This window comes from Danaus plexippus, chromosome 2 (assembly GCF_018135715.1).
Source record: "Danaus plexippus chromosome 2, MEX_DaPlex, whole genome shotgun sequence".
Taxonomy (NCBI): domain Eukaryota; kingdom Metazoa; phylum Arthropoda; class Insecta; order Lepidoptera; family Nymphalidae; genus Danaus; species Danaus plexippus.
The window spans coordinates 6,285,840-6,303,893 of NC_083537.1; the positions used below are offsets into that span (position 1 = coordinate 6,285,840).

General features: G+C 31.5%; 3 protein-coding genes across 4 annotated transcripts; 2 read left to right on the top strand and 1 right to left on the bottom strand.

Annotated features, from left to right (window-relative positions):
• Nucleotides 1-378: 378 nt before the first annotated feature.
• On the top strand, nucleotides 379-2,318 carry LOC116779707 (coiled-coil domain-containing protein 25). The gene is made up of 4 exons (XM_032674107.2): nucleotides 379-539; nucleotides 620-711; nucleotides 783-929; nucleotides 1,976-2,318. The coding sequence occupies exons 1-4, from the start codon at nucleotides 467-469 to the stop codon at nucleotides 2,285-2,287; spliced, it is 624 nt and encodes a 207-aa protein (XP_032529998.1). The 5' UTR covers nucleotides 379-466; the 3' UTR covers nucleotides 2,288-2,318.
• Nucleotides 2,313-4,420, bottom strand: LOC116779706 (queuine tRNA-ribosyltransferase catalytic subunit). Its single transcript, XM_032674106.2, has 6 exons — nucleotides 4,101-4,420; nucleotides 3,696-3,993; nucleotides 3,291-3,534; nucleotides 2,847-3,015; nucleotides 2,575-2,769; nucleotides 2,313-2,496 (listed from the first exon to the last, which is right to left on the bottom strand). Exons 1-6 carry the CDS (start codon nucleotides 4,230-4,232, stop codon nucleotides 2,347-2,349), a joined length of 1,188 nt encoding a protein of 395 aa, XP_032529997.1. The 5' UTR covers nucleotides 4,233-4,420; the 3' UTR covers nucleotides 2,313-2,346.
• Nucleotides 4,421-4,746: 326 nt separating this feature from the next.
• On the top strand, nucleotides 4,747-17,901 carry LOC116779612 (uncharacterized). 2 transcript variants are annotated; one of them, XM_032673992.2, is made up of 28 exons: nucleotides 4,747-4,916; nucleotides 5,487-5,659; nucleotides 5,752-6,090; nucleotides 6,209-7,650; nucleotides 7,739-8,176; nucleotides 8,248-8,433; nucleotides 8,519-8,656; nucleotides 8,840-9,001; nucleotides 9,359-9,511; nucleotides 9,727-9,873; nucleotides 9,975-10,118; nucleotides 10,418-10,618; nucleotides 11,060-11,234; nucleotides 11,587-11,696; nucleotides 11,849-11,995; nucleotides 12,086-12,285; nucleotides 12,528-12,558; nucleotides 12,670-12,898; nucleotides 13,007-13,079; nucleotides 13,205-13,389; nucleotides 13,605-13,800; nucleotides 14,569-14,763; nucleotides 14,845-14,941; nucleotides 15,021-15,177; nucleotides 15,428-15,607; nucleotides 15,936-16,099; nucleotides 16,256-16,405; nucleotides 16,632-17,901. In XM_032673992.2, the coding sequence occupies exons 2-28, from the start codon at nucleotides 5,530-5,532 to the stop codon at nucleotides 16,785-16,787; spliced, it is 5,925 nt and encodes a 1,974-aa protein (XP_032529883.2). In that variant the 5' UTR covers nucleotides 4,747-4,916; nucleotides 5,487-5,529; the 3' UTR covers nucleotides 16,788-17,901. The 2 variants fall into 2 exon arrangements, with proteins under 2 accessions (XP_032529883.2, XP_032529884.2); XM_032673993.2 differs by having other exon boundaries at nucleotides 4,747-4,912.
• Nucleotides 17,902-18,054: the final 153 nt, after the last annotated feature.

Here is an 18,054-nt window from a genome sequence, read left to right on the forward strand (position 1 = left end):
CTGATAATAATTTATAAAAAACCACTGGGCTGAATGGATTTATATGAACTATGAATGTAACAATAATATAGTTTAAACATCAAACTAATTTATTAAAAGAAGAAAAATTGTGTTTTGTTAAACTTTTTACAGGAATAAAAATTACTTCATTATTCTTTTTAATAACAAGGGTTTTATTAAGCAAAATCACAATTCATTTATGTTATCAGTATTTATTGACTCTTAATTCTGTAAAGTTATAGGTTTTAAATGCTTCTACAGATTTCTTTCTTACTACTATTATTTAATAGAAAAATAATAGTATTTCTTTACTACTATTATTTTTGTACCAGTCTACTCCAATTTTTTTACTAGTCTGTATGAAGTTAATGACAGCTATAACACTGACATAAGAAATAATAATTTAATTCATAGTCTTATTACAATGTGGATTTTGTTTTGATTTCTGTTTCGTATCAAATATAAAATGGTTTTCTATTTTACAAGTAATGTTGTTGCACCACCGGTTACTCTATTTATGGGAGCCGATAAACATGAAAGTAAATTTGTTAACACAAAAATAAAACAATTTTGAATATAATATGTGAAAAATGTTTTAATTCGATTTAACCTTTTGTAGATGAAGATTTAATAAAGTGGGGTTGGCCTGAAGACGTATGGTTTCATGTAGACAAAATTTCGTCAGCCCATGTATATCTACGTTTGGGTCCAGTATGTAAGCAAAACTTATTAATTAGAATTTCAATTCTATTTTGCAATTAATTTTGGTTTCGCTTTAATAGGGTCAAACCATCGATGATATACCAAATGCTGTACTTGATGATGCCTGCCAGCTGGTAAAGGCTAATTCAATAATGGGTAATAAGATGAATGACATTGATATAGTTTATACTATGTGGTCTAATTTAAAGAAGACACCCAGTATGGAGGTACTATAAAGATTTTGTTACAATATAATATTGTGTAATAAGTACTTCTAATATTATTTATATTCTTTTCATATTTATCAATTATATCAACAAGCACTTGTGTTAAAAAAATATATGTGAATTACACTATGGGACCACCCATAAATACTAATCCAACAAAAGAAAAACGAAAATTTTGAAAAAGTCTCTAGTCATTTATCAACAAAGTCACCTTTTCACCCCATACATTGCACTCAGTTATGCTCCAATTTCCTTAACCTGTTTAAAAAATTGGTCTTCTCAAGGTTTGTAAAGTAGGTCTTTAAGGAAGTAATGGATGGGGCAGTAGTTTTAGCTTAATTCAAAAAATTTGGCTGTGATGAGAATGGATGTGTGACCAAGTGTGATATCATGGTTGAATGGGGTCATTGTTTTCGTAATTCAGCATTGAATCATATCAATATTCGGTATAGTCCCTGTGATTGGTTTGCCCTTCTCCAGGTAGTTGATGTAGAATCACATCTTGTTAATCCCAAAAAACAATGGCCTCCATCTTTATGGCTGATATGACAGACATAGAGTGCTTTGACTGTTCCTTGGTATGTGGCTTTAAAAACTGCATCCATATTCCTCCAAAGTTGTCTCAAAGATATGATTGTTTACTAGAGTGAGATAATACAGAATCATTTCGTTGATTACTTTTCGTATCCAAAATATCATACAGGATATGACCCAGACGGTCTTTTGAGATGCGTACTATCTCAGGTATCTAACATACTTTCAATCTGCAGTTTTTCAATACGAAATCGTGGATTTTTGTTTTATCTTCTGAAACCCATTGTACCAACTTTTGGTGGCCGCCATCAAGAAGTCACCTTAGACAGCATCCAAGCACTCTTTGATTTGATCCACGATTACCCTTCTAAAAACTAAATTCGAATCACTGACTAATATTGTTATTTTTCCATTTTGCTAAAATTCGCGAACATGTCCGATTCAAAACTAAAGTGTACTTTTTGAGTAAACCAACATTGAATGCTATGTAATATTGATTTAATCTGTTTAAGGTTGGCCAAGTTGCTTTTCATAGAGACAAGGAAGTTCGAAAAGTCAGGGTTGTAAAAAGAATTAATGAAACAATAAATAGGCTCAATAAAACAAAAAAAGAAACATTCCCTGATTTAAGACTGGAGAGGGAAACAAGAGATAGATTGGAAAGGGAAGATAAAAAGAAATTGTTAAGAGAAAAGAAAGAGAAAGAAAAAGAAGAAGAAAAACGAAAAAAGGAGGAAGCTGAGCTAAGAAGTTATGCAACTTTGATGAAAACAGAGAATATGACAACAAATTATGATGGAAATGATTCTGACGACTTTATGTGAAGAATTAAAATAATAAAGCGATATATATGAACTCGACTTTTTTATTAGAACATCAATTCTTATTCTAAACTGATCCCCACTGAGCTTAATGAGTTAATAATCCAAGATGGAAAAGTTTTTTGTGGATAAACTTCATTCATGAATTGCTTAACAAATTCAGGGAATGTGCCTTTTTCAATATTTTCTCTCATAGTTCTCATTAACCGCATCTAAAACAAAGATGATATAATTTTAAAATGAATATTTGGAAAGTTATTTATTGTGAAAAAATTAAAGTAAAGTATTACCTGGAAATGTATATTATGGACAGATATAAGGTGACAAGCTACCGTCTCTGATGAAACAATACAATGTAAATATGCCCTAGTATATCTTTTGCATGTTTCACATAAGCAATCTATATCAATTGGATTCAAATCAGTTTCATAAATCTTTTGTTTTAAATTTAGTTGACCTTTGTTGATAAGTGCACATCCAAATCTCTGCAATAGAAAGATATTGTTGTAGATTCATAAATCATAATCAATTTAAATTAAAGCAAAACTTTTAATAGACTTACAGCAGTGCGTGTGGGGAAAACGCAGTCAAACATATCCACTCCCAAAGCTACACAGACAACCAAGTCTACAGCTAATCCTACTCCCATTAAGTAGCGTGGTCGATTATTATCTAATATTCCAGTGCTCAGACTGACCATTGGCCAAAAATCATCCTTTGCTTCACCTCCACTGGAATATAAAAGTAATAAAAACAGGATTTAGGTACAATTTTTTTTATTACTTAAAATAAAGGCGTTGGTAGCTATGTATACTTTAATTAAGTAGAGCATTATTTTTACAATATTTTATTTTCAAATATAATGCATTAGAGCTAGTCTTCTTTCTGTTATCACAGATCAAATACCAAACTAGAATTAATGATTTCAAGAATCATAATCAATATATATATGATAGAAATAACTTGATTTTAACCACTTAATTTTTTGTTATAATTCAAATCTAACCTCAATCCTCCAATTGCAAAACCATTAACATCTTTGGTCATGTGTTCCTCAGCACTTTGCTTTCGTAAATCAGCATTTAGCAATCCTTGTACAATAGGAAATATATTTTGTTCAGTAGGACGCTGATGTGCACTTAAGCATCTGTCCAGCCATCTACTTGTTCTTTCAGTGGCTTCTTTAATTCTGTCATAGTCTTGAAATGTTGTTTGCACAACATCATCAAGTTGCATAATAATATCTGCACCTATAGGAGAAATTAAGTTACTAATGACATTAAAACATGATTGGTAGGTAGATGGTTTTCTTTCCTATTATCATATCAATTATAAAATACTCAGAAACAGACTAAAGTCTTGTTAACTTAGAACTAAAATCATATATTGATCATAGAAATATGTGCAATACCTATGCAATTTTGAATTTCAATAGATTTTTCTGGAGTTAGCATAATTTCACTGTTATCATAAGGAGATCTAAATTTAACTCCTTCCTCTGTGATTTCTGCTAATTTCAATAAGGACACCATTTGGAATCCTCCTGAATCTGTGAGAAGAGCCCTATTCCAACCCATAAATTTATGAAGCCCTCCTGCTTTTTTAAGCACTTCAACACCGGGTCTGTTTCCTAAATGATAAGTATTTCCCAGTATAATTTCACAATCTAACTCCTCAAGTTGATCTGGTAGTATGCCTTTCATAGTTCCCTGAGTTGTTCATGAAAAATTAAAAAAAAAAAATGTGATTGGGTTTATTTCAGTAACAATATCTACGTATAAACCTATATGGATATCTTATTTTTATTCGTATTTACCTGTGTTCCTACTGGCATGAATACTGGTGTTTTTACAGTGTAATGGGGTAGTTTCATTAGTCCTGTACGTGCACGTGTTTTCAAACACTGAGATTGCACAGTAAATGAAAGTGCTTTTGGCGTATTCTTCATTTTTAGAAATGATTTCTTTTATTCTTTATTAAAACTGTCATATAACATTCACATGGACAAAAAAACTATTAACTTCATTTCTTGTACTTATAATAATTACTCAAAATGTTAAACTTGCTTAAAATGTTAAACATTAAATTTATTAAAAAGGTTATAGGAATCAATATAAACAAATGATCTGGGAAGAATAAACTGTCATTATTATTAAAAGTTATACGTAAAGGTTTTTACGGCTCTGGATACGAATCCTTTTGAGCCTGAAAGTTATACGGTTTACAAAATGTTGCCACCACACTTTTAATAAAATGTATTTAACATGTTACATTTATTTTTGAATAAACGATAAATAGATAATTACTATAATTTTATCAAAAATTTAACAAAAAACTTGAGAATAAGTTTGATTTAATCTTTATTATTAATATTTAACGAAAGTAAACTCCAACAGAAATTAATCTATGTTCTGCGACAGTCTTGCAAATAAGTTTTTTTGTCAAATCCTTGTTGTCTTTGGTGAAAACGAGACAAGATCTAACCTAATACAGGATATTAGAAAAGAAAATTGGAGTTTATTTTCCATGTGATAATATAGTTTCTCGGCGTAGAACGTATTTTTATTAATCAGACTTGCTTTTGGTGTCATAAGTATTATAAACCGCTATGCCATCGACGGTAATTGTGTACGTAAGTAGATTATGCCATATTTTAAGTACATTTACAAAATTTTGTAAATTCTGTTTTTACTGGAAGAAAATACTTTGAAATTTATAATTTCTGTTTCAATCCCAATCAAATTTAACGTGTTATTATTTTGCTCCTCTGGTTTACTTTAAGCACGTGTTAAATATAAGTTACTGGATCGATCCTAACAAATTATAAAAACTAAATTTTGGTATAATTATTATTTGAAAATATTTTTCTATAGTAGTTGTATTTAATTTTATTCGTTTAATAAAAGTAACAATTGTCGTTTGTATGTGTTTATCAAGTTATGTTTTATGAAATCTAAGACTTGAAATGAAAAGTCAAAATATATATTTTTTTAATATTCCATGTAAAATTTTAGATTAAGATCAAAAATTTAATTCAATGTGCGTTATTGCTTCTGGCACAATATATAACACACTTGTATCATTTTTGGATATCCATAGTTCAAACCTCAGTTTATTGAACCTTTTTAATGAACTTTTTTAAATTAAACATTGAATAATAAAACAAGTTTTATATATTTCACTTTTTTATATATTTTTTTAGTTCAAATATTTATATAAAAGGATTTAAGAAGTAATTAAAAATAATGGAATCTACAAAGTTACTTCAGAATGACCCTCCAGAAGTTATGGTATTACCACCTAACATTTTAGAAAAATTGGGCATTGATTTAGGAAATATTCAGCCCTGTAGTAATGGAACAAATGCAAAATCAGGTATGATGATGAAATAAGACAAAATGTTTATATTAATTGAGTTTATGTTTAAATAAAATACTTGAAAATACACAAAAAGCTTACATTTACAGGTACCAGACAACCTGAAGACATATCTGTATTGGATATCAATGCACCCAATTATGTACCTGGTAAAAATAATGATGAAGAATTTGATGGATCTTCGATTTTAGAAACAGCTAATTTGATGAAGGCATCAGTTTTCTTAAGTCCCACATTTACTAATTTGAAGGCAACCAACGGTTTAAATGATCTCGAGTTCAATAATTTTGAAAACGCTATAGCCACCATAGAGTGCAATGTTTCCAAACCTTTAAAAAGTAATAGCCCAAAAAACAATAGAGTAGTTAATATAACTTTAGAAAATAAATCAAACAGTTCCAACGGTGTGCAGAAAAATAATGCCAGAGGTAATTAATATTATGTTGTTTGAGTTTTACCATTAGTCTAATATCTTTTTTATAGAGAAGTACAAATGATATCATTAGCAAAAAAAGGTAAATTATTTTTCTTTTTAAAAAATTTCAGGAAAACTACAAAAGTCAAATAATAAAATAAACATAATATCTGAAGAAATTATTGGGTTGGAGAAAATTAAAGATTTAATAACATCTGAGATACTGGTTAGCAATAATCTTGCTTCTGTGCCAATTAACACAATAATTACAGAAAAAACTATTAATATCAAAAATGGTGCAGCTTCAGTGCCATCAAAGGAGAAAAATAATAATGATTGTAAGGATAACAATGATAAACCATTCAATGATTGTAAAGCAGTAGAAAATAAAGTTGCCAACATAAATAACGGAATTCAAGATCAATTGGACAAATCAATTCAGTTCCAAATAGATAACGATGGTTTAAAGTTATCAAAGGAAATAAATTTGATAAATAATACAAATGGAGATATAATTATGAATAAGAATCATGAAGAAAAATGCTCAAATGAAAACCAGGATCTTGTGAAAAATTGTGACAAAGATTTAAAGATCACGTCTGAGCAGCAAGATGAACATGCTATTTCTAGTTCAGAAGAAATTGTAACTATTATTCATGTTATAAATGAAAATGTTGATGAGGCAGATGCGAGTAAAGATTTAAATTTCTCCATTCCTGATAGTGTATGTCACTTCACTGTCACAGAAACAATTGATATAGTAGTTCCCGAACATTCCGAACTTAGCATTAACTATGATCAGGAAAATAAATCTTGTGATGTAAAAACTTCAGCAGACGAAAAAATTTTAGGTGACAGAAAAGATGCCAAAATTAATAACAAGAACCTAGAAATAAGTACTAGAAATAAAATTATAAATGTCAATCAAAACAAAGTTAAATCAAAGCTGTGTATACAGGGTGTTGAGAAACCCGGTGGAGATGATGATAATGTAAACAAAGGTATTTATGATAAAGATTTAAAGACTTATTTTAAAAGAAAACAAACAAAGTGCTTGAAACAGTTGTTTCTAGATAATCAAGACTGCATAAAAAATAATTTAGATGTTGAGGTAAACATAAACTTAGATGTAAATAATATAAATAGTATATATGAAAAGAGATCACAAAAATTTTGTGTATGTAAAGATTTTGGTTATTTTTTCTACTACGACAAAGATGATGATTATCAACATATACATTATTGGGAGCAAAAAGGTGCTGAATGTTCTCTAGATACATTACTTAGTATTTATGAAGATAACAAAGTATATGATGTAAATATAAACGAGCCTGAGTATAATGAAATAGAAACAGTCAAAGAAGACGACCAAGAACAGAACAGTACAGATGTTTGCAATATATGTTGGATGAGTGTAAATAGTGATATTGAAAATGAAGATTTAGTCGAAATTAATAAAGAAGCTGAAACCCGTCAAATAACTCAATCTATTGAACCACAGGTTAAAAATACTGATGAAGCAAAAAGAAACAAACCATTACATTCTCAAGATGTTAATAGAGAATTGCAAGATGTAAGTATTTTTTATGAACAACACAGAAATAATATTATATATATTCAATGTTCCTGTTGAATAATAAAATAATTTTTTTTTTAAATAGGTTTCTTCAGAGTGCAGTAAAAGTAATAGCTCAGTCACAACGCAAAACAAAAGTAGAAAACGCACGATTGAAGATACCGAAGACGGGTCTATGAATAAAATCAAATCTACAAACAAATGTCGTAGAAGAAGTGACAGAAATTACGTACGTAATAATGTTACCAGTGAAGAAAATATATCTGATGAACCGAAACTTGTAAAAATTACAGAAAATGCGTCTTCCGAAAAAACATATAAAAATATCTTAAGGGAAACTAAATTCGTATATGGTCCAAAGAAACGTTCGGTTGTTAATGAAATAAAGACTTTTACTGATGTTAAGACAAGTAATAGAGAATTAAATAGTATCGTTGATTGTCATAGTAAAAGCGCGAGTGAACAAAACATCGATACCAAAATAATTGAAGTAACTTATGAAAATCATCACAAAACTGCTAAGGTAAGAGAATTTAATACAAAAATAATCTAAAAATAAATTAAGTGAAAAATAATATAGAATTTCTATTTTAGAAAAGAAAAAATTCTTTATCATTAAACGATGTTAGTCCAGAAGTAACTAAGAAGAAAAAGATGGAAGATGTTATAGAAAATAGAAATATTTCGTGTGGTTTATGTAAAGCTAAGGTGGTAACTAGTGAATGGGATAATCATGTTAGGGATCATTGTTTTATAGCCTGGGAAGAGGGTCAGAAATTTGTAAGTGAATTTGGTCATGATTCTGGTATATGTTTGCGCGTCTATTCTCTGCAGTACTTTAAACTCTGTATATTTTCATTTCCAGGATTTCAATAATGATCTTCTATGTGATCGACTCAAGCGACATTTGAATGATAACGGAAAATTAGTGTGCGTGATATGTGATAAAGTTATTAAGCGGGTGAAGAAATTTTTAAGCCATGTGGAAGGATGTATTTTATATGTGAGTGTATATAACGCTTATTTTTTATTTTGTATTCGTTACAATGAATTCACGCTCCAGCGATGATGTTTTCGTGTAATAGATAAAAATGTGGTTAAGTTTCATAAATTCATTTCATGTTGTTAACTGATTTTTTTTGTTACAATGCTGTTATATTTAATTGAATGTTTTTTTTTATTGCAGGGTCACGTTGAACAATCGGATGATTTAAAAAATGTAATGTCGCGTCAATCGAAACACACAGTATGTGGAGTTTGCAAGACACAAGTCCCCAAAAGCTTGTGGATAGAACATATAGCTAAAGAGCATAATTATATAGCTTGGAAAGATGGAGATAAAGTATTGGTAATTTATATATTTTTATGCCATTTGTTCTTGGTTATGTTTTCATGTTTTATTTTTTTTACGTATTTTTTTGTATTTATCATAGCGCCATCTAGCGGTGACAAGCTAATAGTTTGTAGTGCGTAGATACCTGAGCGCGTATTGTACACTACAGTACAGTTCTTGAAAGTTTTTCACAGAAAAAATAAGTAATATCTAATCTGGATAAAAATTCATAATGCCTATCTATTATGATTGTTATTTGGAATTTTCTTATAATTAAGAGTTATATCAAAATACAAAAGATGTCTTCCTTGAGTAAACCAATAAATATAGTTTAGTTCTAATTATTAAAGGAATATTTGAATATATTTTCAGGATGTTGGAGATGAAGAAGCAGTTAAAAGGCATTTGAATAAGTTGGCTAGTGATGTTAAAAGATTCGAGTGCAAATCCTGCGGCACAAAACGCAAGTGTTCGGACTCTTTCTTCAAACATATTCAAAAATGTGGAAAATTAGACGAAGGAATGGTGTGTGCTTGAATTCTAGAATAAGAATATAATAAAGTGAATATTTAATATATCTATACAAAAAATGGTAACTCTATATAGAGTGCTCCAACTTTTATTAAAGAGTTTATTTTATAACAACTACATATTTAAGCAATTTTTATAATTATTTGAATGTAGACAAGAAGTCCTTGGTAAAAGCTTGAGAAAGTTTCTAATTTAATTTCTTCTTGTAGGATACAGCAGACAATTCGGTAGGAGCTGAAGATGATACGTCAGTAACATGTGGAGTGTGTCAGAACAAGATGTCAGCTAACGAATGGCAAAACCACCAATTCAAAGAACACAAATATCTAGCGTGGAAAGCTGGGGAACAAGAGTTGGTGAGCTACTTAGATAGATTATAAATTTCCAAATATTTGTATACATTTTTTTTTTTCAAAAACTTTTATCACAGTTTTAATAACGTTTTGATTTTTTTCAGGATCTCAATGACACTGAGCATGTGTATTCACATTTATATAATCTGTCCAAAGATCTCGGCGGACTTCTATGCAGTAAGTGCGGGTGTCGACGCAAGTATGTTAATTCTTATTTGAAGCACATAGAGAAATGTGATGGGGAAGAGGTAAGTTAATTTTATTTGTTGCAACATTTTACCTTAAATAAGTTTTAACTCATTTTATAAAATTTTCGTTGGCAATGATGTTGCACTAATACGGTTTGAAAGACTGTGTTCTTTAGAATATTTCATTAGTCAAGGAAATTTCATTAGTATTGTACTATATCAATATATATTTAAACATTGTACTATATAATTTTTAACAATCAATATATCAAACACAGGAACTGTCATAGAGAAGATAGAACATAATTCATACATTGGACATTAATGAAAAATATTAAACATTTATATTATTCTTTCAGAATCCAAACTGTACATTGGATTCCACTATGAACGAAAGTAATGTGTCAATAAACAAAACCTTGGGAGACGATGTGACTGGAGACTTAGAGGGAATTGTTAGATGTGGAGTGTGCTCAAAGGAAATTGATAGAAAGCAATGGGAGAATCATATAAAAAAAGAACACTTCTATAAGGCGTGGCAGGAAGGACAGAAGCCTGTGGTAATTATATTATATATGATGCGACGAAACCTCTCAGCATTCCATGGATTCACCGTGCGGGTGCCAAGCTATCGCGTTGCAGGGAGAGGAGCTCGTATGGAAACAGTTTCCAACAGTCCCTGGGACTTGCGGCCCAGGTGTAGGTTCAAGGAGCTCCTATCTAACGCGCATTTAACGCTCACCTTTACCGTCCAAGCTCCTCTCTCTGCCTAACCAAATTTGAAAAGAACCTACTAGGGCTGCCTTCTACGCACGTTCCAAGAATGAACTGATGTTAGTTCTGGACAAGCCCAAGACTTTTAGTAGATTGTAGAGAGATTTGGCTGTTATACCTCTCGTTAAATTTGTTAAATACAAATGTTTTGTTTTTTGATATATATTAAATGCATAAGTGTAGTTTTGATACATAATTGAAATCTTTAAATTTATTTTTTTTGATAGAATTTAGATAACGAAGAGGATGTGTATAACCATCTGTATGCGATGAGTAAGAAATATAAGGGTCTGGTTTGCAACAACTGCGGCACCAACAGGAAATATGTTAAGACATTCCTCCAACATATAGAGTCCTGTAACTCCCAGGACTCGTTTATCACAGATGAAGTTCTTAAACAAGGTGACGATTTAATGTTATAAACCATAATAATGTTTGATTTCATCGTCCATAACGAACATTTTGAGATCGGACAAAGTACGGTCTCCTGACTAACTTTATATTTGTCCAATAAGCAGTTTTACTCCTAGTTTGAAATTTGTTGAAGAAAGAATTCTTTTTGCGGTTTATAAAATAAATCTAGTCTGATTATTGCATGAGTAATGTTTAGTTTATAAAAGCTATCAACCATATTGAATCTTTACTTTCTAGATCATTGAATCACATATTTAAATAGCGCATTCAATTAATTTTTTCTGTATAATGTTGGTAGATTTTTTTTGAAGAAAATTATGTAGTATTAAAAAAATTACAGAAACCTGTAAATGCGGTGTTTGCGGCGAAGAAGTTGCAAGTAAAATGTGGAAGACCCATGCTATGAAGACACATTACAACGTGGCGTGGCTGGATCAACAGACACCTATTGTAATAGAAACATAGAATTAATATTATTATTATAAAATTAAATTCCTTGCTCTTAGTATTTTACTACATGCTTAATAAATACAATAGAATAGTAAATAAACATTAATAAAAAAGTATACAGGGTGTTTCAAGGTCATTATTGTAATTTACAGGATACCAACAATGGAACAGCGGTTGAGAAATGTTTGAAGGAATACAAACAGGCTTATAATAAATTCGTTTGCAATGCGTGCGGTATAACGCGGGTTTCCGCCGTGGGGTTCTTCGCCCACGTGTTGCAGTGTGGGAAAACTGAAGAGGTAAACAACATATATATACATATAATTATGTAACAAAATTAGATATTTATTATTTTTGACAGCTACACATATGATGTTGATTTATTTTAGGAAATCGATAAACATAGAGGCGTCTGCGACATATGCAATAATAAATATTTACTGATATATAAGAATCAACATATATCGATGCACAGAGATCAGGAGTACGCGAAACAGAGAAAGCTGGAGCTACAAGTGGAGAAGGAGGAGAAACAAAAACAACAGAAACACTCTGACGCGTTACCTGAGAAGAGACAAGCTGCTGAGAGGTGAGGAAAACTATAGATCAAGAAAAAAAATTATCCTAGCTAATTATAAAAATATGAAATTTGTTTCGTTTGTTAAGCTTAGAGTTTTGCTTTCAATTGCTTCTAAGACAAGATATCACTCTGACGAAGAATTATACGAATCTGTATATGATTTTATTATTTCTATTTAATTTTCCAAACAACTGCAACCATGTAAATTGTAACATGTAAATTTTAACTCTCATTACATTTTTTCTTTCCAGAGCCCGTCATGTTATTGAAAAGTATAAAAAGGTAAATTAACTCTTTGGTACTAAATTATCAATACTAAATATCACGTGTTGATTATAAAAAAATACTTTTATATATGAAAATAATTGATATCCTTTCTTAAAATACTTACAGCAATTTAAGCATAACTGTCCTACTTGCGACTTTGGTGGCGATTCCGAAGAAGATTTGAAGAAGCACACGTGCTCGAAGACGAAGTATAACTTTAGCGAGTCCGAAGATTCTCTGCAATTCAGTTCGGAACAAGAATCTGAGGACAGCGACGCTAACTGTGAACTGTTAGAGGAAGAACTAGAAAAGCCTCAGAAGAATAATACTAAGAAAAAAAAACATTCTGACTCAAGTGAGTTCCTTTTAAACCACACCAACATTAAGTGTCTATATGGTTGGATGCATCAACTCATTTATCAACTAATTCCTTTACCAATGACTTCTATTCATTTCGTCTTAGATCCTGCTACTGCATTCTTACCGTTTCCCGTCAAAAACACGCAGACGTATTTAGCTGAGAGTGCAGAGGACTTGTGAGTACAGCAATCTTGATGGTTTGAATTTAAATTACTTAATTTTAAATATAAACAATATTGTTTTACTCAAAATCCATTTATTATTTTTTACTAATGTATAGAAAATGTGTATATTGTTTCAGTCGTGAGAAGTTCTTAACGAGCGACATACTGTACCCACAGTGGAGGACATGCGAGTACGAGGTCGTGTCAGATGACCTGCTGACAAATTACTTGCCGACCTTGGAGGAATCGTGCAAATTACAGTTACAGAAAGACGAATGGATAGCGTTGAAGAAGTTTGAGTCGGTTAATGATCACAAGTGGGGTACGTCGCGTAGGCACTGCGTACGCTTAGAATTGATTCTGTCAGTAGATTAAATGAGAAATATAAATAGAAAAGGTTTTTGACAGATTCGGATGAAATGTCTACATAGAGATTTGACAGCACACAAACGAATTATCATACCAAAGAAAAGTCGACTATGTACCTAAATTAGTACTAGAGTTATATTTCTATTATTTTATTCCTATGTGTTCCAGTGAGTGCATCTTTCACGGGCGGTTGTATCCAGTGCGTGTCGTGGTGTCCGCCGCACGTGTCGGACGCGGAGGACGAGCTGGGTCACGTGTTGAGCGCGGCCGTGCACGTGTCCCGGGACGCGCCACGCCTCCCCGCCGACACGTGTCACACACACCACGCCATGCTGCAGATATGGGACTACGGGGACATGCGCACGTTAGAACATATTATTATATTAAATTATATATAGCTGGAATGGATCATGATTGTAGGTCATTTAATTATCCATACAGATACAAAACTATTATGACTATGATAGAATTTATTCACAGTTTTTCTAGTTAAAGTGTGTGAGGAAAAGCAAAATATTAATCTGCTGTAAATTTATACTATTTGTCGTTGTTCCTCCATTTCTTATAGCATTTGTGTTCAAATTGGGAAACTGTAATTACTTTACATATAAATACTGCTGCTAGTACGATCATCGTGTCTAGTTCTGAATTTATTAAAATCTAATCTTATTGTACAAAAAAAAAAAAATATTGCGAAAAACAGCAAATTACGCTTAAGGAAAATGTTTTAAATTCATCTCATGAGCATGAAAATAAGTAAAATGTTTATAATAAAATAAGAGGATTTAGATGTAAACACTTTTGTATGTTCAATACGAAAAAGTGTTTTGGAAGTGCTTTAACCGGAATGACGAGAGTTGGAACTGTTGTTTGTTTACTTTCTTTGTACACCATAAAAATAAATCCCAGTTATTACTCGATGAGATCAAAGTGATGTACCGAGTTGCGTATTGTTTGATTATTTATTTATTTTTATACTTTAAAAATTCTGCCTGAAGTCGATATAAATATTATCTTGCTAATACGATTAACACATTCACTAAGAAATTATTGCGAAAACACAAAGTTCGTGACCGTTTAAGTGGTCGTCGTCTCCTTGGTTGTTTTGCTAAAAATATTTAATATATTACAGGAAACCAAAATTTGCTCTGGGTATAGCTCTTGATTTTGGGACAATTTGGGCGAAAGATTGGTGTCCATCGGGCACGCGTGACATGTTGAACGGAGAGCCGACAACTTTTAAAAGACTTGGTCTTTTATCTATAGCATGCTCAAACGGTTCAGCGTACATATTATCAGTACCCTATCCTTCAAGCATAACGGACGGGTAGGTGTTAACATATTTAAATAAGGAACATATTTAAGATATGAAAATGTAGTAAATTCATATTAATTATTATTTTTTTAGGGGGAAAAAGATTTTCAACCTAAAGCCAGTCGCGGAGCTGAGATTGACTCGTGGTGATCGGCGGAAGTATCAAGCTACAGCTATCAATTGGCCAGCGGTGAGCTAACAGTAAAAGCATATACGCAATAGCATAGCATATATTTAAAAATAACTTTAATGTTAATCGTTCATTTCAGCAAAAAGGGCATTCCACTATAGTAGTCGGATATTCTGATGGAACAACCGCCTCGTATAATCTGTCGTGCGATTCTCCTCTTTTGACCGAAACAGAGGACGGCGTTAAGATATTCTATCCTTATCAAGACGAACGAACACACAACACATGTGTCACCGGTGAGACGATCTTTCTCAAACAAACTTTATATATATTGAAATCATTTTTATTAACAAATAAAAACCCTTCCCACAACTTATTTCCCTTTCCCTCAAAACTTATGGTTGTAAAAATCTATTCTATCGTTATTAAAGTAACTGTAGAAATACTAGACATTCCTACATATTGTTATTATCATATTTTTACAACCATACCATATATGTATAGGAACTGTAACAGGTTAAAATATATACGTATGTATAATTTCAGCGGTGACGTCATTTCCTAGTAGCGGCGTGTCGTGCCCGGCGGGTTCTTCGTCGGCTACCGGCGGCTCGCGGTCCGTGTGTCGCGGAGTCGGCCGCGGCTCTCGCTCCGCAGTCACCGCCACCTCGGCCTGCTTCATGCCGCACTGGCCCGACCTACTGCTGGCTGGGAACGACGCTATCGGTTCGTCTGTTATTTGTATAATAATAATACATTCAATAGCGATTTCATTTAATTTTTCTTTGTAAAATATTTATATTCGACCAGTTCTTTTTAATTCCATATAGTAAGTTATGTTGAAAAAGCAGAATCATTTTGAAACTAATCGGGACTGTCCGAGACGTCTTATGATATAAAAAGATTTAGTTTTTATGATTTAAAAAAAGCTCTATACATCACATTATCATATACATGTTTTATGTTTATAATTAATAATAATAATAACAATAAATAGTCTTAATAATGATATTATTGTAATATGAATTAAAATGTAATTTATGAATATTTCCAGTATATCAAGCTCCGAACGTGTTGTCGTGGGTGGGGAACGGGCGTCGCCTGGGCTCGCAGCAGGCGTGTGCTGGATGCAACACGTGCGGACGGGTGGCGCTAGTGGCGCCGCCCGCGGTGCGACTCGTCACTACACACCCCGTGCATAACGACCTTAATAAAATTGTTAGTGTACACCTGCCTTTAAAACAATCATCGGTCTAGACAGCTTATTAAGTCTTTGAAAGGATATAGTAGTGTTAAAGATCTAGTACCCAAAAAAATTGCTTATCAATGTTATGTCTAATTCTCTAAATTTAGTAAACATTCCTCTTTGTACAGACAGTGGCGCTGTTACAAATGAAACCGCTCGTGGATAAGAAATCCAAGCAGAAGAATGACGACCTCGCCACGAGACTTGAGCCGGTGACTTATGAAGACGCCGTCAAGAAATATGGAGTAGAGTTGAAACTAGCTGAAGATTGTGACAAGGTGAATGTACATATAATATACTCCTAAGAACGTGTTTCATTGGTGTGCAATAGGACTCGAATAAAATATTGTTAGTCATAAACACGTTTACATCACAGAGCTATATTTTGCTAAGTCCCGTCATCTTAAGATATTAAGCTGAAACAGAAATCTAGCAGAAATACATAAATAATTATAATTTAAACTTTTATTAACAGAAAAATGTCTTATAACATTCGTGTTTCAGAGCTACCTCCAACAGTCAAACAAGCCGAGAGACCACTACCCAGAGAGATTCCCGCTCTCAGACGTGCCAGCTATGGCCTTCAACCTGTCTCCGAAGCAACACAAGAAACTGGCGATCGCCACACATTCTGGATTTATTTTCGTTTTGACTGTATGAAACATCATTATGAGGAAATTTCATATAGAGAAGAAATGATTATAATAAGTAATTTTTATCAATCGGTTGTAAGCCATAAATATCACTGCCTTTGGATACGAAAATTGTCGGATTGTACAAAATTATTCATATATTCAAATTAAATTTGTAAAGCATGTATCAACATCTATTGCTCATTTGTTGTGTTGATGAAAATTTTAATATTCAGTACCTATGGAAAGGTATGATTTATTTGATTATATGATGAAGACAAGACAATCATTTTAAGTCAATAATCTATAAAAATCGATTTTAAATAAATCAATTGATAGATGTTAAGAGACTTACTACACCATTGAAGTGAATAATTATACATAAAGCAACCTTTTACAATATTTTGTGATTCGCTGGATTTTAAATAGTTATTTTATTTCGCATTGTTTCATCTAAGTATTGTTTTTTTCTTTAATAAGAAATACAAAAGCAGTTTATATATTTATAACATGTAAAGAAAGACCGTATTATAAAATTTAAGGGGATTTTGTTTATTGTTATTGTTAAATAAATATGTTAGGTTATACGAGAAGGGTGGAACTACCTTCAATATAACCAAATTATATCTATTAGTCATCTGTTATTCCTAAATTTAAGAGACTTATGATGGCTGAGAAGAAAACAGGTTTGATGAGTTTGATTTTTGAATTTTATTGACGTTTTTAACAACAATGTATTTGATATGTCACAAGGAGGACGTTCTTACAAGCATCAGACGCAATCGAAGTCTTTTATACGTATCTAAGAAATACAAGTATTACAGCGATTTCAACACAAAATTAATCTAAAACCGTGTAAAATATCATGTTTTATTTTATAAATTTCTTTTGTACTCAATTAAACGTGTCATTTCAAAGTGTTATTTTTATCTAGTTTATACATGGTGTTCACAAAGTGACATTTTTTTACGTGTAATAGTTTCAATGTTTATAGGAACGTGTATAAGAAAGTTTCTATGTATTTATTTATTTTTAGTACTAGTACAAAACCACGTATATCGGATTACAGTGATATTAATATATTATATTCGTAACATAAGGAAGTATGTTAAGCTTGTTGCCTAATAAAGTTTTTAAAAATACTCACGTCTTGCATTCATTGATAGTCAGCCGAAAGTTTATAATAATACTAATATATATATTTTTAAGTTTTTCATAAAAATTCAATTAAAACTTATGAAACAAAATAAGTATAGTTTGAACATCAAAATTTATATGAACAAATAGACATACAA

Excerpts from the sequence above, each read along its gene's own strand:
- LOC116779706 (XM_032674106.2), bottom strand. The coding sequence starts at position 4,232 with ATGAAGAATACGCCAAAAGCACTTTCATTTACTGTGCAATCTCAGTGT. Across the intron at positions 3,994-4,100 it reads TCATGCCAGTAGGAACACAG|GGAACTATGAAAGGCATACT; the intron begins GTAAATACGAAT and ends TGAACAACTCAG. Across the intron at positions 2,770-2,846 it reads TTTTCCCCACACGCACTGCT|AGATTTGGATGTGCACTTAT; the intron begins GTAAGTCTATTA and ends TTTCTATTGCAG.
- LOC116779707 (XM_032674107.2), top strand. The coding sequence starts at position 467 with ATGGTTTTCTATTTTACAAGTAATGTTGTTGCACCACCGGTTACTCTA. Across the intron at positions 540-619 it reads GGGAGCCGATAAACATGAAA|ATGAAGATTTAATAAAGTGG; the intron begins GTAAATTTGTTA and ends AACCTTTTGTAG. Across the intron at positions 930-1,975 it reads AGAAGACACCCAGTATGGAG|GTTGGCCAAGTTGCTTTTCA; the intron begins GTACTATAAAGA and ends AATCTGTTTAAG.
- LOC116779612 (XM_032673992.2), top strand. The coding sequence starts at position 5,530 with ATGGAATCTACAAAGTTACTTCAGAATGACCCTCCAGAAGTTATGGTA. Across the intron at positions 8,177-8,247 it reads ATCATCACAAAACTGCTAAG|AAAAGAAAAAATTCTTTATC; the intron begins GTAAGAGAATTT and ends TTTCTATTTTAG. Across the intron at positions 13,390-13,604 it reads GGTTAATGATCACAAGTGGG|TGAGTGCATCTTTCACGGGC; the intron begins GTACGTCGCGTA and ends TATGTGTTCCAG.